The sequence below is a fragment of the Camelina sativa genome, chromosome 9, assembly GCF_030686135.1.
Source record: "Camelina sativa cultivar CO46 ecotype springtype chromosome 9, ASM3068613v1".
In the NCBI taxonomy this organism is placed as follows: Eukaryota; Viridiplantae; Streptophyta; class Magnoliopsida; order Brassicales; family Brassicaceae; genus Camelina; species Camelina sativa.
In genome coordinates this window covers 5,410,351-5,436,611 of record NC_141888.1, presented here as the reverse complement: position 1 = coordinate 5,436,611, position 26,261 = coordinate 5,410,351, and the positions used below count along the sequence as shown (strand labels likewise).

At 37.0% G+C, this 26,261-nt stretch overlaps 2 protein-coding genes and 3 long non-coding RNA genes across 29 annotated transcripts; 3 read left to right on the top strand and 2 right to left on the bottom strand.

The window, feature by feature from the left end:
- The first annotated feature begins 2,565 nt into the window (after positions 1 to 2,565).
- LOC104725486 (uncharacterized) lies at positions 2,566 to 4,671 on the top strand. Of its 19 annotated transcripts, none has more exons than XR_015566771.1 (7): positions 2,566 to 2,804; positions 2,842 to 3,082; positions 3,310 to 3,358; positions 3,487 to 3,566; positions 3,821 to 3,906; positions 4,050 to 4,139; positions 4,431 to 4,671. It is a non-coding gene; the product is annotated as an uncharacterized LOC104725486 (long non-coding RNA). The 19 variants fall into 19 exon arrangements; XR_015566775.1 differs by having other exon boundaries at positions 3,793 to 3,906; XR_015566772.1 differs by having other exon boundaries at positions 3,307 to 3,358.
- Positions 4,672 to 8,067: 3,396 nt separating this feature from the next.
- On the bottom strand, positions 8,068 to 10,217 carry LOC104710529 (uncharacterized). Of its 6 annotated transcripts, none has more exons than XR_015567226.1 (10): positions 10,028 to 10,217; positions 9,901 to 9,948; positions 9,747 to 9,782; positions 9,507 to 9,569; positions 9,391 to 9,418; positions 9,216 to 9,305; positions 8,954 to 9,128; positions 8,726 to 8,791; positions 8,496 to 8,584; positions 8,068 to 8,320 (listed from the first exon to the last, which is right to left on the bottom strand). It is a non-coding gene; the product is annotated as an uncharacterized LOC104710529 (long non-coding RNA). The 6 variants fall into 6 exon arrangements; XR_015567230.1 differs by having other exon boundaries at positions 9,222 to 9,305; XR_015567229.1 differs by having other exon boundaries at positions 10,050 to 10,184.
- Positions 10,218 to 11,784: 1,567 nt separating this feature from the next.
- On the top strand, positions 11,785 to 12,603 carry LOC147937754 (uncharacterized). Its single transcript, XR_015565238.1, has 2 exons — positions 11,785 to 12,003; positions 12,123 to 12,603. It is a non-coding gene; the product is annotated as an uncharacterized LOC147937754 (long non-coding RNA).
- A 1,219-nt stretch (positions 12,604 to 13,822) lies between these two features.
- LOC104710528 (iron-sulfur cluster assembly protein 2-like) lies at positions 13,823 to 15,235 on the bottom strand. Of its 2 annotated transcripts, XM_087464169.1 has the most exons (4): positions 15,101 to 15,235; positions 14,667 to 14,994; positions 14,403 to 14,457; positions 13,823 to 14,122 (listed from the first exon to the last, which is right to left on the bottom strand). In XM_087464169.1, exons 2-4 carry the CDS (start codon positions 14,968 to 14,970, stop codon positions 13,975 to 13,977), a joined length of 507 nt encoding a protein of 168 aa, XP_087320295.1. In that variant the 5' UTR covers positions 14,971 to 14,994; positions 15,101 to 15,235; the 3' UTR covers positions 13,823 to 13,974. The 2 variants fall into 2 exon arrangements, with proteins under 2 accessions (XP_087320295.1, XP_010425450.1); XM_010427148.3 differs by lacking the exon at positions 15,101 to 15,235 and having other exon boundaries at positions 14,667 to 15,092.
- Positions 15,236 to 15,914: 679 nt separating this feature from the next.
- LOC147937753 (uncharacterized) lies at positions 15,915 to 22,125 on the top strand. The gene is made up of 2 exons (XM_087464370.1): positions 15,915 to 16,111; positions 21,156 to 22,125. The coding sequence occupies exons 1-2, from the start codon at positions 15,915 to 15,917 to the stop codon at positions 22,123 to 22,125; spliced, it is 1,167 nt and encodes a 388-aa protein (XP_087320496.1).
- Positions 22,126 to 26,261: the final 4,136 nt, after the last annotated feature.

Sequence of the window (26,261 nt, the reverse complement as noted above, 5' to 3'; positions counted from 1 at the left end):
TAGCCCAAAGACTCTCTTTATTATGTAGCAGGCGCCATCCAATCTTTGCCAAGAGAGCCTTATTCATGGCCTTAGCTTTCCGTACACCCACTCCACCCTCCTTCTTAGTTAAACACACTCGATCCCAAGCAATAAGATGTTGTCTTTTTTCTCACCAGTACTACCCCAGAGAAAAGACCTCGAGACCTTATCCAGCTCAGTCAGCAGAGACGCCGGTAATGCAATCACACTCATAGTGTGAACTGGTATAGAGGTGAGCACCGCTTTTGTGAGTGTAAGACGCCCAGCAAAACTTAAACATTTACCCTTCCATCCTGCAAGCTTAGCCGACACACGCGCCAAGACTTCACCAAAAGTCTCCTTGTTAATACGCTTCTGCAAAACAGGCATTCCCAAGTATTTTCCCAAGTCTGATGTAGCTTGTATCCCACTTTCAGCACTGATAAGCGTCCCCAATTCCCTAGAGACATTGTTAGAGAAGAAGATCTTCGACTTCTCTAAACTCACCTTCTGACCCAAGGCAATGCAGAATGTTTCCAACACCTTTCGTATAATGCGAACCTGTGAAACTGAAGCCTCAGCAAAAAGCATCAAGTCGTCTGCAAAGCATACATGTGAAAGTAGAGGACCCCCACGAGACAACTGGATTGGTTTCCACTTCTTCTCCATTATAGACAGCTCTATTAGATGGCAAAGACGCTCAAGACATAAGACGAAAAGGTATGGAGAAAGCGGATCTCCTTGTCTTAAACCCCTTGATGGTGTAAAGGGCGTTGTCTTCTCTCCATTCCACAACACATTCATTGAAGAACCAGTCACACACGCCATAATCCATCGAACCCATGTAGCTGACAGGCCTGATGCGTTAAGGGTGTCCTCCAGGAAATCCCATCTAATGCGATCATAGGCTTTCTCCAAGTCTAGCTTCAACAACATCCAGCCTTTGCGACCTTTCTTACGCCGCATTGAATGAACAGATTCCTGAACCACCACAATATTATCGATACTTAGTCTTCCAGGAATAAAACTAGATTGAGTCGGTCCGATGAGCTTAGGCATAAACTGCTTCAACCTCAGGACCATCACCTTCGTTACTATTTTGAACAGAAGATTGTAGAGACTTATAGGACGAAATTGCTGAATCTTCTCTGGATTCCCCACTTTTGGAATCAGCACCACCAAAGCATCATTCAAATCCTCCGGTAGTTCCCCTGTCTCAAAGAAGCGCAGAACACAGCAGCGAATAGATTCACTAACTACCTCCCAACATTTCTGATAGAAGACTGGTTAATAGCCGTCTGGCCCCGGAGCCTTGTATGGTCCCATACCCTGCAACGCTGCTTCAACCTCAGACGCCACCACTGACTTGCCCAACACCCGTAAATTATCACTATTCAACTGTTGAAAACCTTCCCTGGGAAGTGGAGCCACCACCGGGTCTATATCCTCCATAGAATACAAACGCCTGTAATAAGACACCGCGAGCTGCTCTAATTCTCGTGGATCAGTCAACCAACGACCCTCATCATCTTTCAAAGCTTCTATACGATTTCTCCGTCTTCTAATAACTGTGGAGGTATGAAAGTACCTTGTGTTTCTGTCCCCATGCACCATCCACTTCTCACGCGACTTCTGAAACCAAAGAACTTCTTCCTGCTCTAGCACCACATCCAGTTCCTGTAGTAAACCGTCCTCCTTCTGTAGCAACTCATTCGTTTGAACATGCTCCAATGTATCTTGGATAACTTTAATTTCAGCCAGCAACCCCTCCTTCTTCTTATGGACGTCCCCAAACACATCTCTATTCCACTTCTTTAAGATCACCCTCAACGCTTCCAGAGCCTCCGGAGTTGTCATGTCCCTCCTCCAAGACGACATCACGAGCTCCTTAAAATTTGGATGACTCATCCAAGCCGCCTCAAAGCGAAATGGGCGTCGAGACGGATCCCTCTCACCCTCCGGACTCAATTGAACATACAACGGTGCATGATCAGATGCTAGAAAAGGAAGATGAGAGACTCGAGCATCTTGCCATTTTAATCGTGTGTGAGCACAGCATAAAACGCGATCCAAACGCTTTGCGACAAAGTTTTGTTCCACTTTACCTCTCCTCCAAGTGAACTTGTTGCCGCGATAACCCATATCAATCAACGACTCCGCATTGATCCAATCCCCAAAGGCCAATGAATCGGCGGACAACCTCCCATTCCCCCCAGTTCGCTCATCAACGGGAACAATGGTGTTGAAGTCCCCCCCAACAATGAGCGGACCCTCTACATCTTGCATCACATTATGAATCTTCTCCCATAAACCACTTCGTCTCGAGACTGTTGGTGCTGCATACACGACGACCAGAGTAAGCACGTCCACCCCATTCTCCACCCGAACAGCCACATATTGATCTGTCGTGTCAACTACAACCACATCACCAATACCGGATCTCCAGAGTAACCATATTCCACCTCTCTGCCCCTCTGCATCACTACAAGAAATATCTACATTGATAGCACAAGATGATAGCTCATTTTCTATAACTGTTATGAAAGATAAACTTTATTTTTAATTACTATACAATAGCACTAAAACAACGTTAACAAAAAAAAACATCAAGCGGGACACTAAAATCATTTATTCCACCAATATTTTGAGAAAAAATCACTTAAGCCCCGTATACCTCAGATCCAAAAGTTTTTTAAGTGTCGCAAAGAAAAAAAAAACATACCTCTCTCTTTACGACAAACATTATAAAAAAAATCCCCAAATCTAAACTAGGTCATCTCTTCGACTCTCCCATAGATTCCACTGTGAAATCTTCACCGCGATCAAATCGGTTGCTCCCAGCTCAAGACTGAAGATGCCAATGGATATAACACAATCGGGACAAGGATCAAGACCGATATCGGCAGGAAGAGAGAAAGAAAGACAGAGAGCGAGAGCGAGAGAGAGACCGTGAGCATGACCGTCATTAAGGAGCGAGAGGAGGCTAAGGCTAGGAAGAAGGCGTGGGTTGAGAAATTATTTGAGAGAGAGAGGGTCCAGAGGGAGAAGGAACTTGACACCATTAAAGACCTGTATCTCGGAGGTAAACGTTCAGAATTGGTCCTTGTTGCAACTTATCGATCTGACTTTAACGAGAAGGAGGTACACAGTTCATAATTGGTCCTTGTTTAAGTTTTCTTAAATTGGTGAGTGAGAAATAAAATTCAGATCTGCTAAAGGAGTTAAACATCAGTTTCGTTGTAGTTTAGTTGTGGTTTGTTTGTCTTTAATTGCTAAAGTCGAAGAGATCCTTTTAATTTCTCCTAGTAGGGTTACATGTGTAGGAGCAGCAATCCTTGAACATCTCATGAAACTTGAGGTACTCCAAATACTTTTTTGTTCTTTGAGGATAAACCTGATGTTGAAGTTAATTTAGAAGCTTTAAATTTGGATGTTTTTTGTTTTTTCATGGAGCTGGGTGTTGATCAACGATTTGTGTATTTGCAGGAGTTGAAGTGAAGCCAAGAAAATTGTTCACTCTTAAGGCTATTGAAGCAACATGAATCAGAAGACTTCACCATTCCCAGGTTTATTAATTTCTTTGATTTGTTTTCCAGATTTTGTACTTGGGAAACTTGTTTGATTATTTTCTTATGGCTGCTATTGATTAGGTGTAGTTAAACATGATTAGAAGTTTGTAGGGAGACGTATTTGTAGATAGAGGAAAAAAAATCGAGTCTCAAGTGACCACCACAAAAATTTTGTCTTTATCTTTACAATGGTAGGTTTATTTTATAATTATGCTAACTAAAGTTTCATGGTCGACTTGATGGGCTTGCAGATAAGCTTAAGTGTTTGGGAACAAAGAGCTTTGCAGATTATTAGACATACCACAACCTTGTATCTACGGAAAAGCCAGTCATGAGGGTCTGACTTTGTTATGAGTTAATTTTTTTGAGCTTTGTTTTGTTTAAGCTCTGTTGGATTGGTGTTGCTTCTCTGGACAATTGAGGGGTTAATTTTTTTCGCTTAGAGTTTTGATTGACATTAGATTTTTTCTCTTTTTACAGGAAGCCAAAAACACATCAGCTTTGAAGTCCCAGATTGAAAAGCTACAACAGGGGAGCGATGAATTCCAAAGGATGGTGATTGGCAACCAGGTTTGTAAACACTTTGAATCTATTTTCCTGTTTTTCATCTCACTTGTTTAATCCTTTGTGTGTCCTACGACTTCACCAACTGTACAAAAAGTAAGATTTTTACCATTGCTTGTGAACCGATTCAACTTGGGGGTCACAAGTTATTCAACTTTTGACTCTTTTTTTTTGTTTTGTTTACAATTACATTTTAGGGTTTGTTTATCTCTATGTGATTTCTATGTGATTGCTATGTGCTTATAGGGTTAATGGCAGATTGTGGCTTCTCATAATTCGTTTGTTTCATATGAGCAGATGCATATGGAGAGGATAACGTGGAACATGCCTTTTCATATATTCAAAGTGAACTAGTGGCTGTTCATTGGATTGTTTCAAGGGAAAGTGAGCAGAAGAAAGGCTTGGATGGGGTACATGTACATGTAAAGCTTGTCTCTGTTCTTGTTCTTTGTAATGTTAGTTTTATTTTGTTTAAGACTTGGTGGCATTTGATGTTATATAAGACTTATCTTGGTTAATATAATATTAAAGTTATGTATGTTGATTATTTTATGAAATATAAAAATATAAAATCTAATTTAATAAATTTTGAAAAAAAAAATACTACCACATTATATAAAATAGCATTAATCGTAGAAGCTCCTAACATAGCGTGTAAAATGACTTATGACATTAGTTTAAAAAATTAGAAAAGCGCAATAACATAGCATTTCGGTACTGCTATGGTAGAGGACTTTATTATAGCATATGTATCCGGTGCTATCATATGTATAGTACCTACGATAACAGTGGCCTAACATAGCGTTTGTAAAAGAGTTTCTGTACTGTTATCAATGTAGATATTTGTTGTAGTGCATCCACTCGAAAAGAGTTCTCAAACCCCAATCCATGACAAATTCGGCTCGCTCTATCACCCCTGGCATGTGTCTCGAACAGAGCTAAAATGTCAGTAGGAAACTTCTTCATCATATACCTAATCGATCTTTGAAAAGTGGGTTTATTCGCCCCCTGCCAATTCCATAGTAGACAATTCATCTTATATTCTCCCAATAACTGTAGAACTACCGGGGACCAACATTAAGCGACGACTCGACTCGTCCCTCCTTCCGACGAATCACCAGTCGCACCCTCGACATCCCGCATTTCCATATCTGACAGCTCCGATTGCACCTCCACCCCTCATGTGGAGACACTGCCGCTCTGGATATGTTCACCACCTGCACCACCACCACCAGCGGTGAAAGCACCCCCAGATCGACCAACATTTTCTTCCTCTACCCGTAAACGTTTGCCATTCCCAAGCACCGTAGTATTATCCTTCGTTGGGCCAAAGACTAAACCTCTAGTGGGCCTTGAAGCCTTCTGGATTTTCCGAGACCCATTAAGGTCAACCCCTTTCTTCCGCTGGGCCTTCTTATCTTTCAATCCATCCCGAAGCCCAATAACAACAGTCTCCAAAGCCACCAAATTTTGCTTCCCGCTAACTTCAATCGCACGCCTCTCCATTCTCATCTGCGCATTTAGTGGTTCATTTTCCTTATTCGCCTCACTCCGTATATTTCTTTCCCGTGATTGTCGCTGATCCGAATCAACCTCTAACTGCCCAAACCAATTCGGGATATCAATATTCCCCGTATCTTTTTGTGTGATCTCCCGGAGATTTCTTTCCTGATTTGGTCTGGAACTCCCCGGCCGCAAACACAACCGGAGCTTGTGAGGTTCCCTGCTTCCTACCCCCACGTCACACCTCCGTAAAACCATCCTCCACCGACACAGACTCCCTGGACACCTGTGGCACTGATTGCGATATTGGGACTACCGGAGCAACTGGCAAAGCCTTCGGACATTAGTGAACAAAATGACCAAAGATACCACACCCCGAGCAAATATTGGAAAGACCCTCGTAGGAGACAAAATAACGCTCACCATTAATCATCACCGTTCCTTTCAAAGGTCGCCGAAGATCAACTTCCACACAAACCCTAGCAAAACGGGCTCTCTCAAACTGTAACGTGGTCAGGTCCACCTTAACTGGCGTCCCTAATCCCCGTGCTATCCTCACCAAAATGGATTTATGATAAAAATTAACAGGGATATTCTACAAACGAATCCACACCTATGTCGTAACAATCTCATCTTTGAGGGGATCGAAACTCGGGTCCAGCCTTTAACCATGAGATAACTCCCAAACGCCCTCCACGGTCCACCAGTCAAAGAAGCCAAATACTCCTCCTCCACCTCAAAGCGCACCATAAAGAACTGTCGCAGCAGATCCATGACATACATAGCACACCGCGGCTTCCACAACTCCCTCAACTTCCGTTGGAGAACCATGAGAGAGATGTTTCTGCCCAACACTTTAACAATCATGCATTGTTTCCATAGACCATTCATCGCATCTAACACCTCCTTCCCAATAGTGATCACCGGTTCACCATCCTCTCCATCAGGAAATTCCAAAGTCACACGCTCATCCACAAAACTATCATCCATCACATCATCCGGCGATAATCTACCACCCGCGTTATTTCCGACAACCTTGGATACCCACATCCCTGCTACATCCGGTGGATCCCCCGGTGGTCTCTCCTTCGAACCGATGTCAGTCATAGTAGCATCTTGATCCCCAGAAACCACAATCGCCCCCTCTCCAACCCAAGCCGCCGTCATTCTCTCCAATAGATTTGGCTAAGTTTGGTGTTATAGTAAAAAAAAAAAAATCAATTATAATAATATTGCTTAAGATGCAAACAAGGGAGACGGGGAAGGAGATGAATAGACCTTCAAAAATCAAAACACACAAAGATTGGGGTTTTTAAAATGTTTTAATATTATTTTTCGTTTAATATTATATTAGTTTACGTACTAACTAAAATGATTGTAGTTTATAGACACGGCTTTCATATTAATGAATAAAATTACAATTTCGCTGCATTCGAGCCAATCACAGAAACTTATTAGGCTAATTAAAAATACCATTTTCCTCAAAAAAAACTTCTTACAAATGCCATTTTACTTAGAAAATTTGTAAAAAATACTTTTTTGATATATCCTTTTCAAAAATACCATCTTTTTGGTCATTTTTATTTTTGACATACTTTAATTTTTAATGATCATTTTACCCTTAAATGAAAAATATTTTATTCAATAAAAAGAAAAACAAAATTTTTTCGCCAAAAAAATTTCCAACATATTTTCCCGCCAAAAAATTTTTGTCAAAAAAATTTTAATAAAAATTTCCCGCCTTATAAACACCTTGTAAACGCTTTTATAAGATTTTTAAAAGAGCTTTAAAGGGTTTTAAAAAGTTTTAAAAAGAGTTTTAAAAGGTTTTTTAAACACCTTGTAAACGCTTTTACAAGGTTTTTATAAGTTCTTTAAAAGGTTTTCAAAATGTTTTTAAAAAGTTTTCTAAAAGGTTTTTAGACACCTTATAATCGCTTTTACAAGGTTTTTAAACACCTTGTAAACACTTTAAAAAGTTTTTAAAAGGTATTTAAACACATTGTAAACGCTTTTACAAGGTTTCTAAAAGCGTTTACAAGGTTTTTAAACACCTTGTAAATGTTTTTACAAGGTTTTTATAAGGTATAAATTTCAATTTTTTGGCGGGAAAATTTTTCGATTTTGGCAGGAAAAAAAAATATGGCGGGAAAATTTTTCATTTTTGGTGGGAAATTTTTTTGATTTTGGTGACTGTACATTCTTGTTGTCATTCAAAGAAAGGGTAATTTGATCTTTTTGTACATAAAGAGGAGTAGTTTTAAAAATGGTCAACATGAAGGATATTTTAAAAAAGAGACATGGAAAAAGGGGTATTTTTGTGAATGCCCCTTTTACTTATTCCTTCTGAAAAATGTTATTTTCTCACATGAGAGGGAGATGTAAAAAGACTAAGTTAACCCTTTGACCTAAAGAAATGAGAAAAATAAAATAAAAATTATTGACTTGGGCATGTGGTTTGAAACAAACAAAAATGGTGATGATGTGATTGTTTTGTATGTATGCCAAAGGGGAATTAATGCAGGATTTTTTCCTCTTTAATTAAGCTGTATTAGAGTAATTGTCATTGTTCAACACTAAACGTAAACACATCTGGGAAAAAAAAAGTCGGTGGAGTTCTCTGGTGCAGTAACATTGTTGACCTCCAGAGTTGACAAATGTCACGCTGAATGTCTTTTGGATCTCTGCAATAGACAACAAACATGTTAGTGTGATGGACTTATTGTTTGAAAATAAAAATTGGTCCATATGGAACTTACTAGACAACATGGCTGGATAGACAAAAAGTAAGCATACTATGTTCCATAAATAAAAATGCAGTGGACTAAACAATGATAAAACTAGTCCATAGAGAAGTACCTTGTTTGTTGTCCTCCACTAGTTCACCAATGTCAAGCTGAACAGATTCGGACATGTGCGATGGACAACACACATGTGAGTTCGATGGACTTAAAGTTTTAAAACAAAAATAGTCCATCAGAAACTTAATAGACAACATGGTCAGATAGACAAGAAGTAAACCTATTGTGGTGTAGAAATGAATATACAGTGGACTTAACAATGATCAAAACTGGTCCATAGAGACATACCTTCTTTGTGCAGTAACATTGTTGTCCTCGGCGAGTTCACCAGTGTCAGGTTGAATGTCTTCAAACCTGTGCGATGGACAAAACATATGTGAGTTTGATGGACTTATAGTTTTAAAACAAAAATTGGGAACTTAATAGACTAAATAGATGGATAGACAAAAAGTAATTGTACGATGGACCAGAAATGTAGTGGACTAAACAAAGATAAACTTGTCCGTAAAGACATACCTGTTGGATCTGGTCCACCTAAACTATAAACCTACAGTGTGGACAAGATTATATTGATTGTAAAGGACAACAAAATGTAAAGCCAAAGGGATATTGACTACTTAAGAAACCTAGGGAAATAATCTGGGTAGACAAAAATCTTGGATTTTGGATCATGTCCACCGTATTTGCAGACCTGCAATGTAGACAAGTTGTTTTGTTAGCAATTGACACAAAATGATATGGTCAACAAAATGAAAAGAAAGACAGAATGTTGGCAGACAAAAACTTTAGATGTTCGTCTGGTCCACCGGAGGCACATCATGATCAATGCATGCGTTGACAGCAGACTTGTAGTTAGGACAAGTTTATACTGATAGTAGAGGACAACAAAATGTAAAGCCAAATGGATATGGACGACTTAAGAAACCTAAGGAAATAATCGGATAGACAAAAACCTTAGATTTTGGATCTCGTCCATCGTATCTGTAGACAAGTTGATTTGTTAGCAATTGACACAAAAGGATATGGTCCATAAAATGGAACAAAGGACATAATGTTGGCGGACTAAAACCTTAGATGTTCGATCTGGTCCACCGGAGGCACATCATGATCAATGCATGCATCGATAGCAGACCTACAGTGTGGACATAAAAAGTTTAAACCAAACACTATATAGAGCAAAGGACATAAGACTAAATTTGTTGGGTCTGGTCCACCTAAAATACATATTCTTTTGATAGCAAAGGACATCAATTCTGTAAAGCTAAAGGGATACAAACGACTTAAAGACATAACTAGGGTAGACAAAAACCTGAAATTTTGGATCTCGTCCACCATGTCTGCAGATCTGTCGTGTAGACAAATTATTTTGTTATAACTAGACATAAAACAGCAAACCAAACAAACAATTGAATGCATAAACAAATAGACAATTAACAGAATTGTGGACCATTATCTCCCCTTACCTGCTAGGGGCGCCACTAGAAAGATTTCCTTCGGTGTTTTGGGGAAGACTGAAAGCAAAAAAAAAAGGGTAAGAATATAAAATCATAAACCCTAAATACAACACAAATTAATTGACTATCATCATACCAAGTGGTGTTAGGTATAAAACCTGCAGAACTAGATCTCGCAGAGTAAGACGGATCAGACGGAGGTCTTTTAATTTTACGGCACCGCGGACGGCCAGAAGAGATTGAGATGAAAGAAGATGAGAAGCCGAGAGAGACAAAGATGGAAGAGGAGAGAGAGAGAATTGGGTTTTAGAGAAAAATTTTGGGTTATTGATTGGCGTTACGTTTAATGATGCCTACTTAATTGTCTGACTGATTTATGTCAACTTTCCAAAAAACAGAAAAATAGGAAAAATAATTAGATTTGTGTTTCAAAATAAAATGAGAGTATAATAGTCTTTCTGCAATGAAACTGTGGCAGACAGAAAAATGGATTGGGAAAAGTGGTATTGCTAAAGATGTTTGACAATGTACATGGCGTAAGTGATAAAACTCTTTTTATTTAAATATCTGAGAATTACAACTTTTTCTCATTCTTTTTTTATGGTGAAAGATAAAGATTATTGAGAATTGCAAGGCTCTTTTCAATTAACTTTTTTACCAAATAAGTTTCATCAAAATCATGTAGTCTCATTAAAATTTAATTTATGAATTTGTTTTGTCTACATAATGTGGTTTTAAAATTAAAATATGTGTCTAAAACAAGGTTAAACAGAGTGCAAGACGTACTCATAAAGCTACATATTTCCTTAATTGTAGATGAAGCACCCATCGCCGAAATCTCCAAAAACGCATTTATCCTTAATTTCAATCTAACATAAAAGCATATCGTAATTTTGATATTGCCTCACACCCAACTCTAAAATAACATGACGAATTTTGTTGGCGTTGTCTAACCGCCTATAACTTTCGATTTTTCCATAGTTGTATAACTTAACTAGATTAGGACCCGCGGTACACCGCGGAGCAAAATTATTTATAATTAAAATATTTAAATTATAAGTTGTATTTGTTGGTTACATATGTTATAATTATATAATAATTGTTAAACAAAACCATATAATACCACAATATAATTTACTTTTTTACATAAGATTTATATCAACTTAATTAGATATGTCTATTCCCTGATACCGATAGTGTTAACAAAATAATGAAATGACATTTTACTCCTGTAACACCGAATTAATGATATTTTTTAATTTATATAAATATCGATAAAACCCGTCCCGCTATATAAACCTGTTCCAAGATATTTTAACTCACACTATATCATCTTAATTTTTAATATTTATTATGTATCTACGGTATAATATTTATCATATTTAATTTAAAAGTTTTAAATATCTATCGTATTTAAATTTTTAAAAGTTTTAAATATTTTTCATATTTAACCTTTTAAAAATCTTTAAAATAAACCAAAAAAAATTTTTAAGTTTGAATGTCTGATAAATCAAGATTTCTACTCATTTGTATTCGGAATTATTTTGGTCTCTTTTATAGTATGACTCTGAACCATTGCCCAGTTTTTTTAGACGATATGAGATATTATACCCGTATTTTTTTATTCATCTATTAATTAACATATGTCCGTTTTAAAAATTTTGTATTAAATTTTGTATTACATAATTATGTTTGAATGAGGTAGAAAGATTTCCTTATTTTTTTTAAATCTTACCTATAATTAATTTTGAAGTTTTGGTAATTAATATTAAAGTCAATGCATTAAATGTAAAATCTTTCCAAAAAATATTTTTGAGCAAAAACTGCTGCAAAAATACTAGTATAGAATGGATCTTTCATCCATTTGACTTTGACCAAATAAAATAACCTCAACACGCGTAACACACGGACTTCAACCTAGACTATATTACCAAAGATGGCAAAATTCTCTCCGTCATTCTTTCTGTCCATTGAACCGAAGGCTTCATATTCAATATCTCGACTTTTGAGAGAAGGCTGATGGAAATGGCTTAACTTTGTAGAAAACTTAGGTTCTAAGTTCAATTGTTACATATGGTTTATGGGGTTTTTAGTCGTCATATCCATTGGACGGTATCCATTTTTCCGGTGTGACTCTTAAGTCGATCACCGTCGCCGTCGGTTCTTATTCAATATTTTTCACTTTTGATGGTTTTGGACTATCTTACGGCAATAACTTTTGTTTTTCTTAGGCTTTTGTGGTCGCTTCTAGAAACGAAAGTGGCGGACTGGATGTGAGAACGTGATGATATATTGTGGATTTCCTGGTATCTGACGAACCTTAGGCTGAAGTCAAATGGCCCAAGATCGATTTCAGGCTATATGATCATTGTTACTTTTGGTGTTTTAATTTTTTTGGGTTGTAACGATTTTTCTAAGGTTTATGATTCTGAGTTGTTATTGTACAGTCCTTGGCACCATCTGAACTAAGAGTTTAATGTTCAAGTTTTTGTATGTCTTGTTAGTTTAAGATTGTTTTAGTTAGGAGATTAGCTATGTGTCAGTTCCTTATTCCAGTTTTTATGGTTTGTATTAAATCGTAGGTCATGTGACATTTGTTCTCTGTGTTTCATTTAATCCTGATGCCAAGTAATTAGCAAGTAGTTCCATTGTTAGGCTCTCGGATCCCTAAACTGAAACTCCAATATTGTTTACTTGCAAATGTTAAGAAAATTCCCTCGCCATCATTCTACATTTTACTTTCCTCTGTAAATTCCTACTAATAGTTATAGTGTAAATGAGTAAAAAGAAGATAAATTTTGGAACTCCAGTACAAAATTAATTAGTTCCTTTTTGTGTTTAATTCTGTTAGATTTATGTGTGTGTGTATGTTCAGATGTGGGGGAAAGTTGCTTTTTACTACAAGATGATACTTTGACTACAAATTTCATTAGGATATGTCTTCTTCTGCAATGTCTAACTTTTGTGTTTTTTTTTGTATTACTACTGATCAATAACGTTTTAAAACTATATCTACAAGTACAAGTAATAAGATGGATTTAACGTTGTTTCTTGCAAGTGAGCGCTCTTTAGAAGGCATGTAGATTCTTATATGTGACTTATGCTACTACTTTTATTGGTTGATTGATTCATGACTCTTGTCTTGATGATAACTTGAGTACTGTTCCATATTTTGAAGAAGTAAAAGACAAATAATATGATTCTTTAAATAAAATACTCGTTCTTCTAATTATCATCATACCGACATTATCACTTTCAGTGAGTACAAAAATATATGTACTGCTCTTGTAACTTTGCAGCCTCAGGCAATAAGATCCGAAAACAATATGCTATATCATCTTCTTCTACAACCGACAAGTCGGCTTGATGTAGTTACGTTTAAGTGTATATAATCGCTCAATGGCATGTAATCGATTTGTATTTGTAACTTCTAACAAATATGAAGATGCATATATATATATATATATATATATATATATTTGGATTGGTACACTGAAAAAAATATTTAATGTCTCCGTTCTCCGTAGACACATACTTGTTGTGACTTGTGTCAAGTAAGACGGAGACATCGACGATCTGTTTGGATTAATACGCGAAAGGTTCTTATACTCTTTTCATATCTCTCTGTATTATTAACAAATATTTTAATGGAGTATCTTAGATTAAAATATATTAGGGGAATATTTTAAGTGTCGGTTATGAGTGGATCTTGGACTCTTGGAGTGAGCCTACACCCTGACTTGATATTTTATTTGTATGTGGAATACTATATAATATTATGGAGAGACGACACACGAGAGTTTACGTCCAGGCCATCATAGTTTGTGTGCTAGTCAACATAATCAAGTAATCATCAACAATGTTAGCTTACCCGTGACTAATATCAGATGAATTAAACTGATCAAGAATCCAAGAGACAGGAAAATCAAAATGCAGAATAAGACTTATATTACTATCAATCATCAGCTAATTTTATTCAAAGCACATACTAATTAAACAGTAGAAATTAAAACCTTCAAGAACTAAAACACACCACTCCTTGTAGGTTTCATAAGCAGCACAGTGCGGAATATATTAGTGAAATCAGGCCATGAGGGTGTCTCCTGCGACACCACCATTAGCCTTTGCTTGCTTCTCCTTGTAGTCATTGACTGCGGACTTGATGGCGTCTTCTGCAAGCATACTGCAATGTAGCTTGACGGGTGGCAACCGAAGATGCTTTGCGATTTGCCTGACAAAAATTTACAGCAAGTGAGTGAGAGAGTTCCAAAACATTGACTCGTCCATCAAAATTCTCTCACCTTAATAACATTCAACCTACCTAACCAAAATCATATAGTATATCACTAGACCTGGGATATTATTATTGAGTTCCAACACAATGACTCATCCATTCACCTTAAAAGGCATTCATTCAATCTACCTAAAACTAATACCGAGCTGGTGGTAGATCTTTATTAATGTCTAAGAGACATGAATAGGAAATAGTATAAATTTAGCAGGGGACTTACGCGTTCTTGATAGTCAAAACATCCTCTATCGTTTTGCCCTTGATCCATTCGGAAGCTGAAACCAAACCAACAAAACAACAACAAAAATACAAGTTTCTAAACTGCGTATAAAACAGAGACTCTGAATCACATAGGAAAGAGTAAACGACGGAAACCCTAATATGGAAATATGGAAATCGAAAACCCTAATTCCGAGATTTGAGAAATAAAATCGCTCACTAGTACTGGGGCCTAAAAATCCCGATGCTGGTCAATAAGACATACCGACGGAAGAAGAGGCGATAGCGGAGCCACAGCCAAAGGTCTTGAACCGAGTGTCAATGATTTGACCGGAAACGTCGACCTTAATCTGGAGGCTCATGAGGTCCCCGCAGGAAGGAGATCCTACCAATCCAGTGCCAACGTCAGGGTCATCCCTGTTGAAGGATCCAACATTCCGAGGGTTTTCAAAGTGGTCGATTACATTCTCGTGGTACAATCGACGCCCAACCCCTCCTAGTACTGGAGACGCCGTGGGATTCCTTAGCCCTAGAAAACCCTTTTTCGCGGTTTGCCTCAGCATCATCATACTCTCTCTTCCTCTTCTCCTTCTCTTTCGGCGGAATCAAGCGCAAAATAAGGATTAGAAGTTATCATTAAATAAAATTAATGTTGGTTTGGATTTAAAATAAAGGCTGTAAATGGTTGTAGTTTCCAACCTGGTTGAATGAGAATTGGGTCCAAATTTATTAGGTCCCACTCTATGGCTGAAAATAACACTTTTTGGCTGAAAATTGTTCAACCATAAAATAGAAGATGAACAGATTGAACAGATTGAACGAGATGGAAAACTTAAAAAAAATATATTTATTCAATTTACATATTTAAATTAATATTTTTGGCTTTTAAAAAAATAATTTAACAAAACAATCGTCCAAATCTGTTTAAAAATCTGTTTTCTAATTGTGAGTTTAAAATTCTGTTTTCTAATTGTGAGTTTAAAATTCTGTTTTCTAAATTATACTTATAGTTTTTAATTATTTTATATATATATATATTGAAATATGTAACTAATTATATTTTTTTGTTTGCAATTTTTTCACATTATTTAATGTTCAATATTAAACTTCAGATATTTATTTCCAAATAAGAATTAATAATATATTAGTTTCTCAAATTTTTATTTCTTATATTTAAATATATAATTTAGTTATATATATATATATATATATATATAATTTCAGATACTATTATTAGATAGATTATTAATATATGTGAATTTGAATTACTATATTTTGGATTTGAATATATGTGAATATATGTGAATTTGAATTACCATTTACCATGAGAACAAAAAAGATAAGAGTTCAAACTTCAAATCGAATTACTATATGTGAATTTTTAAAACAGTTGGGTGAAATCTTTTCAAATGATATCCTCAAATATTTTTGGTGGTTTCCGGTGAACCCCCTTCTCTTTTCTTTGGTGAAATCTTTTAAAATGATGATATCCTCAAATATTTTACAAATTAATATGTCTCGGTTGTTGCAAATTGGGTTGGCGAGATCAGTCAGAAACACTCAATGTGGTGGTGGGATTCGAGGCTTCTCGTCGGAGGGGAGGGCGTCATCACCGTATCTGTTGCTTCCGTATGAGGTCGTGGGAGATTCTCCGGGCGGTGGCAAAGTGGTGAATCTAAACTTTTATGATCCGACGAAAAAGAAGACAGTGAGGGTTAAAAGCAAGATCACTTTGCTTCCCAACAAAACAGAGTCTGCAACCAAGGCCTCAAGTGTTATCAGCCCAACAACCAACCTGCAAAGCCCAATGCCAATGTTCAATCTGCAGTCAGCAACGGTAATATGGTGTGTGCTGTACAAGCTGCCAAAAGTAAAGGTTTCAGGAATCTCCCACCTGTCTTGTATAATCGTTTTGGACTATTGCAGACTCTAGGTGACAGTGATAGGGTTGCCAGCTATAGGGCATCGACAATGTGTGCTTAGTCTATTTAAACAAGCCTCTGTCATCTCTTTGTATTCATTGAAGCAATATGCAATAAAAGCAAAATTCTTTTTGTCTCTCTGTTCTATCCTTGCTTTCTTTTCTTATCATGGTATCAGAGCATTAAAACCTTAACAGGTGTTAAAATGGCTGAATATCCAGATTCATATATGTTTCCTTCCAATGTTCATGTTGCAAGTTCTGTAACTCTAAAACTCAATGATTCAAATTACCGTCTTTGGAAAACTCAAGTGGAGTCTCTTCTCAGTAGTCAAAAACTGCTTGGTTTCATAAATGGCCGCTATCAAGCTCCGCCGAAGATCGTTGATAGAACAGTTGGTGACACAGTTCGAGCCACTGAAAATCCAGCCTATGAAGCATGGTTTTGTACGGATCAACTAGTTCGCTCCTGGATCTACGGTACTCTGACTGAAGAAGCACTTGGTGGTGTCTGCAATCTCGCCACCTCTCTGGCTGTTTTGACTTCCTTGGCTAACACCTACAACCGAAGCTCCATCAGTCGAGAGTTTGAGCTCAAACGCAAGCTTCATGCTATCAGGAAACAAGGTAAAACCTTTTCTGCTTATGTGCGAGAATATACAGCAGTATGTGACGAACTGAATTCCATTGGAAAACCAGTAGAGGAATCTATAAAAATCTGTGGTTTTCTGCTTGGTCTTGGAAGAGAATACGATCCTATTGCTGCGGTTATTCAGAACTCCATGTCTCGGATTCCTACACCAACGTTCACTGAGGTGCTGTATGAGATTGAAGGATTTGATACTCGTCTGCAGTCGTATGCAGATGATGTTGTTGCTACTCAAATGGTGTTCCATACTCCTACTGCTCAGACTCAAGAAGTGTTTCAAGCATCTCAAACCAACAACTACAGAGGCCGTGGGGGTTATAACAACAGATCTGGTTCAAACCGAGGAAGAGGCGGCTATTCCTCTCTTGGACTTGGGTTCTATCAGCAAGCTGTCAGCTCGGGTTCAAATCAACAATCTGGTGCTACAAACACTCGTCCAACATGTCAGATATGTTGCAAAGTGGGTCATACGGCTGCTAAATGTTGGAATCGTTTTGACAACAACTATCAAGGTGAAAATTTGGCTCAAGTTCTGGCTGCTTTACAAGTTTCAGACTCCTCTGGTCGAGACTGGATTCCAGATTCTGGTGCTACATCTCATGTTACCACAACTGAAGCTGCTCTGCAACATGTTACACCATATCAAGGTACTGACTCTATCATGGTAGCAGATGGAAATTATCTTCCAATTACGCATGTTGGCTCCACTAGTCTACCAGTTTCTACAGGTAGTTTGACTCTTAATGATGTTCTGGTTTGTCCAACAGTCAAGAAATCCCTATTATCTATATCTAAGCTGTGTGATGATTACCGATGTGGTGTATTTTTTGACTCTCATAAGGTCTACATTCTGGATCTGCAAACCATGAGGGTTCTAACAAAGGGACCAAGACGTGAGGGGCTGTATGTGCTGGAGAATCAAGACTACAAGATCTTTTACTAAAATAGACAAAAGGCCACTGACGACTCAATTTGGCATCATCGTTTAGGTCATGCTAGTCAGGGAGTTCTCCAGCATCTTCACAACAGCAAGGCTATTTCAATCAATAAGAGCAGCATCAACTCCATTTGTGAACCTTGCCAGATGGGGAAAAGTTCAAATTTACCGTTTTCAGTTTCAGAGTCTGTTTCAGTTGAACCACTAGCTAAGATTCACTGTGATCTTTGGGGACCTTCTCCTATTGAGTCTGTACAAGGTTTCAAGTACTATATGGTATTTATTGATGATTTTTTTCGATTCAGCTGGTTCTTCCCACTCAAGTTAAAGTCTGATTTCTACAACATATTTATGTTGTTTCAAAAACAAGTTGAAAAATCAGTTTGATAAGAAGATTAAAAATTTTCAAAGTGATGGAGGGGGTGAATTCATCAGTGGCAAATTCAAGCAACATCTTGGTCAGTGTGGAATCAAACATCAAATCTCATGTCCTCACACTCCACAACAAAATGGAGTTGCAGAACGCAAACATCGACATTTCATTGAACGTAGTCGATCAATGGTGTTTCATAGTCATGTCCCACTTCAGTTCTAGGTTGAAAGTTTCTTCACAGCTAATTATCTCTGCAATCTGCTACCAGCTGCTTCACTCAGTCTTCGATCACCCTATGAAATCCTGTTTCAACAAAAACCAGATTATACATCGCTTAGAGTGTTTGGCAGTGCCTGCTATCCTTGTTTACGTCCTTATACGGCTCACAAGTTTGAACCACGTTCATTGCATTGTGTGTTTTTAGGCTACAATGCAGCTTACAAGGGGTATAGGTGCCTATATCCTCCAACAGGACGTGTGTATATTAGTCGTCATGTGATTTTTGATGAGAGCTTCTTCCCATTTCAGAGTAAGTATAATCACCTGCTGCCTACTTACTCATCTGCATTGTTACAAGCCTGGAAAGCTGCTACTCAGACCACTATGATTGTTCCCCAATCTGATCCTTCGACAGTCCTCTTGTAAAAGCCTTTATCATCAGTTGCAGAAATGGAGCCTGCAATTTCAGCAGAGGAGTCGGAGCATAACGACACTACGGAAACTTCTGAGGGTTCCTCTGCAAGTGATACAGAGGAGTCGATCACTGAGCATGACAGTACTGCAGAAGTCTCTGAGGCTTTCTCTGAAGAAGCACAACTCGAAGATAATCAGGAGACTACTCAACAATTAGTTCAACCTGCAAATGCTCATCCGATGGCAACAAGAGGCAAAGAAGGGATCAGAAAACCAAACCCAAAGTACTTACTCATGGCTAACCCTCACAAACCTAGTGAGCCAAAAACAGTAGTTGAGGCTTTGAAAGACCCACGGTGGACTAATGCAATGGGTGAGGAGATGTCTAATCAACGAGCATGTCGGACATGGCACATGGTACCACCTTTACCAACTATGAACATCCTTGGTTGCAAATGGGTGTTTCGCATCAAGCTTAATGCAGATGGGTCTCTTGACAAATTTAAAGCCATATTGGTTGCCAAAGGGTATCATCAAGAGGAAGGTGTGGATTTTCTTGAAACATTTAGTCCTGTTGTTCGAACTGCAACAATAAGGATAGTTCTTGGAGTGGCTACAGCAAAAGATTGGCCAATTACTCAACTTGATGTCAAGAGTGCATTTCTCCATGGAGATCTTCATGAGGACATCTATATGGAGCAGCCTCCTGGCTTTGAAGATCCACAGTATCCTTCCCATGTATGCAAGCTAGACAAAGCTATCTATGGCCTCAAACAAGCTCCAAGGGCCTGGTTTGATAAATTCAGTACCTTTCTACTTGAATATGGTTTTACTTGTAGCAAAGCTGATCCATCCTTGTTTGTCTATCATCATAATGGTGATACACTGGTGCTTCTCTTATATGTGGATGACATCATCCTAACAGGAAGTAATAAGGAACTCTTAGCTCATCTTGTTGAAACTCTTGGACAACAGTTTTCTATGAAGGATCTCGGATGTCTGCATTACTTTCTTGGAGTTCAAGTGCAGATCACGTCAGAGGGGATGTTTCTCAGCCAAACCAAGTATGCTGAAGACATTTTACATCAAGCAGGGATGGCTGCGTGTAATCCTATGGCAACACCACTGCCTCTGCAATTGCCAGTGAATAAAACAGGGGATGAACTCTTCCCTGAACCTTCGTATTTTCGAAGTCTTGCTGGTAAATTACAGTATCTCACCCTGACAAGGCCAGACATTCAATTTGCAGTCAATTTTGTGTGTCAACGAATGCATACACCAACAATGGCAGATTTTGGTCTTCTCAAAAGGATACTGAGATATATAAGAGGCACAACCATGTTTGGATTGCGTCTCAACAAAACAAGCTTTCCTCCAGTGCTTGCGTATAGTGATAGTGATTGGGCAGGCTGCAAAGAAACAAGAAGGTCTACAACTGGTTTTTGTACATTTCTCAACACCAACATCATTTCATGGAGTGCAAAACGTCAACAAACTGTTGCTCGCTCTTCGACTGAGGCCGAATACAGAGCAATGGCGGAAACAGCTGCAGAACTCACTTGGATTGCTTCCCTTCTCAAAGACCTTCATGTGTCTCAAACAGGTCCTGCAATTCTTCACTGTGATAACCTCTCTGCAGTTCACTTGACAACCAATCCGGCCTTTCATGCCAGAACCAAACATTTTGAAACCGACTGGCACTACATCAGAGAAAGAGTCGCTCTTGGTTACATTGAAACTCGCCATGTCCCTGTAGCTCTCCAAATCGCTGACATATTCACCAAGTCCTTACCCAAGCAGGCGTTCACTTTACTGAGAGACAAACTTGGAGTTGGTGTTCCACTCACCTCAAGTTTGAAGGGGGGGTAAAAGCAAGATCACTTTGCTTCCCAACAAAACAGAGTCTGCAACCAAGGCCTCAAGTGTTATCAAGCCCAACAACCAACCTGCAAAGCCCAATGCCAATGTTTAATCTGCAGTCAGCAACGGTAATATGGTGTGTGCTGTACAAGCTGCCAAAAGTAAAAGTTTCAGGAATCTCCCACCTGCCTTGTACAATCGTTTTGGACTATTGCAGACTCTAGGTGACAGTGATAGGGTTGCCAGCTATAGGGCATCGACAATGTGTGCTTAGTCTATTTAAACAAGCCTTTGTCATCTCTTTGTATTCATTGAAGCAATATGCAATAAAAGCAAAATCCTTTTTGTCTCTTTGTTCTATCCTTGCTTTCTTTTCTTATCAAGGGTTCCTAACCAAACGATTCCAGAGAAGCTTAGCAAGTCGAGCTTCATCGGGTCGTCAGTGGGATGGGTGGGTCAACTAAACACCAAGGATCTAACCGTACACCTGACCAACATTTTCAATCCAATGGCCACCATTTCATCCCACAAGGTCATCTCGCTACCTCCGCTTCTACCCATGCGCTCCTCGCTTGAATCCACGAGACCTCTATATAAGATGATTAAGGGCATGTCTCTCTCCTCTCCCCCTGACCAAGAAGACCCATCATCGTGTACATTTGCCCTCAAGTGGGGAAGTTCCATCTCTTTCTGTCAGCTAGGAGGAGTCTCATCGTGGACCCACCACTTGGATCTCCCCTGCATACTCAAAGATTCGGGTGTTCTCTACTCAGACAAAGATTCTGTCTTCTATATTACGCCCAACACTGAGCTATTCTCTGACACTGACCCCATCCAATCATTCAAGACGAATTGCAAAACACCCTTGACTCATTACCACCAACTTGGACCTCTCACCATGCCCAACAACATCTCGGACACCGAGTACCAGCTGTTGCAGTGGTGCATCCGCATCAACCACTTGGTGCAGTCACCCTTGGGAGATTCCTTCGTCGTTTGCTGCTTTATACAGGTCTCGTGTGACGGGAAACCCATCCCATTCTGGGAGATGGCCAAGGACGAAGAGTACAAGAAGAGGCAAGGTTGTGTCATGGCCAAAACCAAGAGATTCACAGTGCATAAAAAAGGATGTGAGCCTTGTACTGAAGACATTGGAGATCTATGTATCTTCTTTGGTATGAACGAGCTCTTCTGCGTCGAAGCAAGCACCTACCCGGAACTTGTCCCTAATTCAATCTACTTTATCGACGCCGGTCGCGTCTACATATTCCATCTTGCCACCCAAACCTTCACTCAACTCGCCAACCCCAACCACCTCACTGTTCCTTACTGGCTTCCTCCAATCATTTGATATATATTTTCTCTACTCGTTTCTTTCTAAATTCCTCCTAACTAAAGTCTTATATAGATTTAGTTTTACTTGTCTGGGCTCTCGCCGTTCTGTGCTCGTTAAGTCTATTGATTCATTCTTATGAATAAAACTGTCTTTTCTTGGAACTTCTCGCTTCCCCTGATTGCTAAAATCCTAAAACCAGTCATACAATTCTTTATCAATTAATTTAGATTTCTAATTTGCTTGAAATAATATTTCTTACATCAAAAAATGTATTTCAAGATTTTCTAATAGATCAACATTATTTTGTACCTGTGTAGTTAGGCGGATACATGTAGTCTGTAGTGGCATTTTATGTATGATGTTAATTTGTCTGGTACTTTTTCTATATATTTTTACATATTAAAACTTATATGACATCTTTTAAACTATTTTGACTTTTGCATGTTATATTAGTATTACACTTTTACCTTAGATGGTTTATTATCTCGCGATATCATTCACCATTGATGCCTATATATGGTTTTTTATTCGAGAAAGATTCTGCATTCAAAAAAAAAATGACTTAAGTAGTATATAAAAAAGTTATGTTAAATTTTTATGCCACTTAGTTTTGAGTGTCTCATAATCAACCATAATTTAACACAATGTATATGTCCAAATTAAATGCGCTGTTTTTTCATAAAAATAAAAATAGAAACTTTGATCCAGTTTAATACACCCATGGATAAAATTTCTTTTATGTTTAATGCGAGATCACAGCATTCATCATAACTAAGATAGATTGAGAAAAGGGATATATATTACTCTTGTGGGTTAAAAGTTCACTTAAGAAACTCAATGTACCGTTGTTTTTTAAGCCTTCCTCAACTCGCCAATTCTATGATTGTTTTCTTGCTTATGTTTATGATGCATTTGATTTTTTTTTTTTTAAACAACCGTACATTGAAATGAGAGTTACCATTTACATCATCTTCATAATTGCCACTATCGCCTAGTTTGCTTGCACTTACATCAACGTGTTTTAAGTCTTCCTCAACTCACCAATTCAATGATTGTTTTCTTGCTCATGTTTATGATGCATTTGATTTTTCTTTTTAAACAACCGTACATTGAAATGAGTGTTACCACATTTACATCATCTTCAAAATTGCCGCTATCGCCTAGCTAGTTTGCTTGCACTTACATCAACGTGTTTGATTCAATAAAGGGAATGATAAAATCACGAATCACTAGTGTTAGCCACAATCTAAACTACTTTTGCACTCTTCGCCTAAAATTGCATAGGGTTTCCTGAGCTGGAGAATTGATAGACATTACCTAAGTTGAATAAATCAGCGCTTCAATCCCAATGTTCTTATTATTTTTTTACATACATAAGCAACTTATTTAAATTTCAATAGTATAAATACCCAAAACTAGAATTAAAAATCATATAATGTAGTATATATTAAGAGCATATTCATTGGTAATACAAGGAGAGTGTCTTTAGTTACATTAAAAATTTAATTAAATGATAAATTGTACTAAAACTAAAACCAATAACAAATTGACATATAGATAGAAAATGTCTTATTTAGTGTCTTTATACCATTTCCAATGGATTTCCCTATATTTTTCTTTATAATAGAGTATCTCCAATACATTTCTCTATTTTTTCCTCTAAAAAAGAATATTCTAAATAGTTACTATTTGTTTTACAAATAACACCTTTTATTTATAAAAATTCCAAACTAACCCATTTAGTTTAAATATTGTAACACTTTCATAAAATTATTATTTTTATCTAAATTAACAATTTATTATTATAAAGAGCATTACATCATACAAAAATTATAAAATATACTTGATTTTTAACCATCACCATTAGTGTGTATATACTAGATTAAAATAATAATTATGGAATGAATGAAAAATAAAATTTATTATTTATAAGATTTATAGAAATTATCTTTTGCAAATGGTAGTCTCAATATTTTAGAATAAATATTTATACTAAACTTCTAAAATATATATTATTAGTTCTTAAAGATACTTATTTTATTTATTTTGGTTATAAATAAAAGAAGTTAAAGATTAAAAGGACTATTTTGCAAATAAAATAGTTCACTTCTATTTATAGAGGAAAAAATAGAATTCCTCTATATATAGAGAAATAATTGCAATCTCTATTATAGAGGTGAAAATAGAGATGGATTGGAGTAAAAATTACTCTATAATAGAGTTTAGAGGCAAAAATAGAGATGAGTTGGAGATGCTGTTAAAGATAATTTATATTCTCTTTCTTCAAAGAAGTCTTAACTTTATATTAAAAAGTTTGCTAAAGGCACCTCTAGTATGAGCAATGGAGATTATTTTAGGTTCGTTTGGTGAGCTAAATGCAATATCTCGATACAATATCAAGATGCAGCATCTAAATGATTTTTGTTAGTTGGAATGAAATTTTAAAATATTTAAGAAACAAAATCTGAAGTAATGTTAGTTTTGGAAACTTTTTAGGGATTAATGTTGTAAATGAAATAAAGACTATCATATATTAAGCGCGGTAGATGTGATGCTTCTTTAATTTTTATCAAGTTTTGTTTTGTCTCACTAATGGATTTCTCTCTACCTAGGCCGTACTTGGTCGTCGCGTAGCTTCTACAAAACCGGTGTACTTAGCAATCAGTTTTGGTGGCATGACATATGAACTGGGAGTTCTTACCATGGACACTCCGTCTGCTAGTTTTGATCTTATTTTGAACGGAGATTTCACACTTTCTCACATGGGCAAAGGAGATGTGAATTTTCTTGGCTACAAAAGTCCGGACCTAGACGGTTATGTGGAGAAGCCTGGTCTTGGGAATGATGTTGATCCTCATGGTGGGAATGATGTGGAGGATCTTCCTCCACCAAGTAAGAAGGCCAAAAAAGCTACATACATCTGTCTATTGTGCAAAGACAGGACTTTCAAGGACGAGACTGCTCTCAGTGACCACGTGAAGGCCAAACACAGGTAATGGTGGTAAACAGACACAAGTTCAGATGATAGGATGGTAATTTTTTGATGATATAATATGATATTTGGTCGGATTACTTGTGACTTCTTCAGATTTTGGAGACTAAGTTTGGTTTTCCCTCTGTAATAAGCTACTTAACTAAGCTATTAACTAAATGATTTTGATTTGTTTCTCTTCTATATTATGTGCAAACTAGTTATCAAGGTTTTAGTAAATAAATGATTTGAGAAGAAACGGCAAGTTCAAGTAGCTGTCAGTTACTTGCCAAATCGTATGATTGGATCTAGTTTAGTTCACGTTGTGGATTAATTTAGTGGCGTCTTTCGGTGTTTGATTGATTGGCTTTCAGGAAAAAATTTGCTATATGGTTTTGCTATTAATAATTAAAACCATAACGATATAGGAAAAATGTCGTTTAAACCATGAACTTTCAAATTGTGGTCATTTAAACCATAAATTTTGTTGTAGGCCATTTAAAACATCAATTTTCGTTGATTAACTCTTTTAAACATTAAGTTTTGTTGACCAAGCCAAAATATACTTGATTTTTAACCATCACCATTAGTGTGTATATACTAGATTAAAATAATAATTATGGAATGAATGAAAAATAAAATTTATTATTTATAAGATTTTATAGAAATTATCTTTTGCAAATGGTAGTCTCAATATTTTAGAATAAATATTTATAATAAAGATTAAAATGACTATTTTGCAAATAAAATAGTTCACTTCTATTTATAGAGGAAAAAATAGAATTCCTCTATATATAAAGAAATAATCGCAATCTCTATTATAGAGGTGAAAATAGAGATGGATTGGAGTAAAAATTACTCTATAATAGAGTTTAGAGGCAAAAATAGAGATGAGTTGGAGATGCTGTTAAAGATAATTTATATTCTCTTTCTTCAAAGAAGTCTTAACTTTATATTAAAAAGTTTGCTAAAGGCACCTCTAGTATGAGCAATGGAGATTATTTTAGGTTCCTTTGGTGAACTAAATACAATATCTCGATACAATATCAAGATGAAGCATCTAAATGATGTTCATTTGTATTTTTGTTATTCTTGAAATTTAAAAATATTTGTCAAGATTTTAAAATTCAAAAAGCTCGTCTAAAGACAACAACCATATGAGAGATGTAAAATTGAGCGG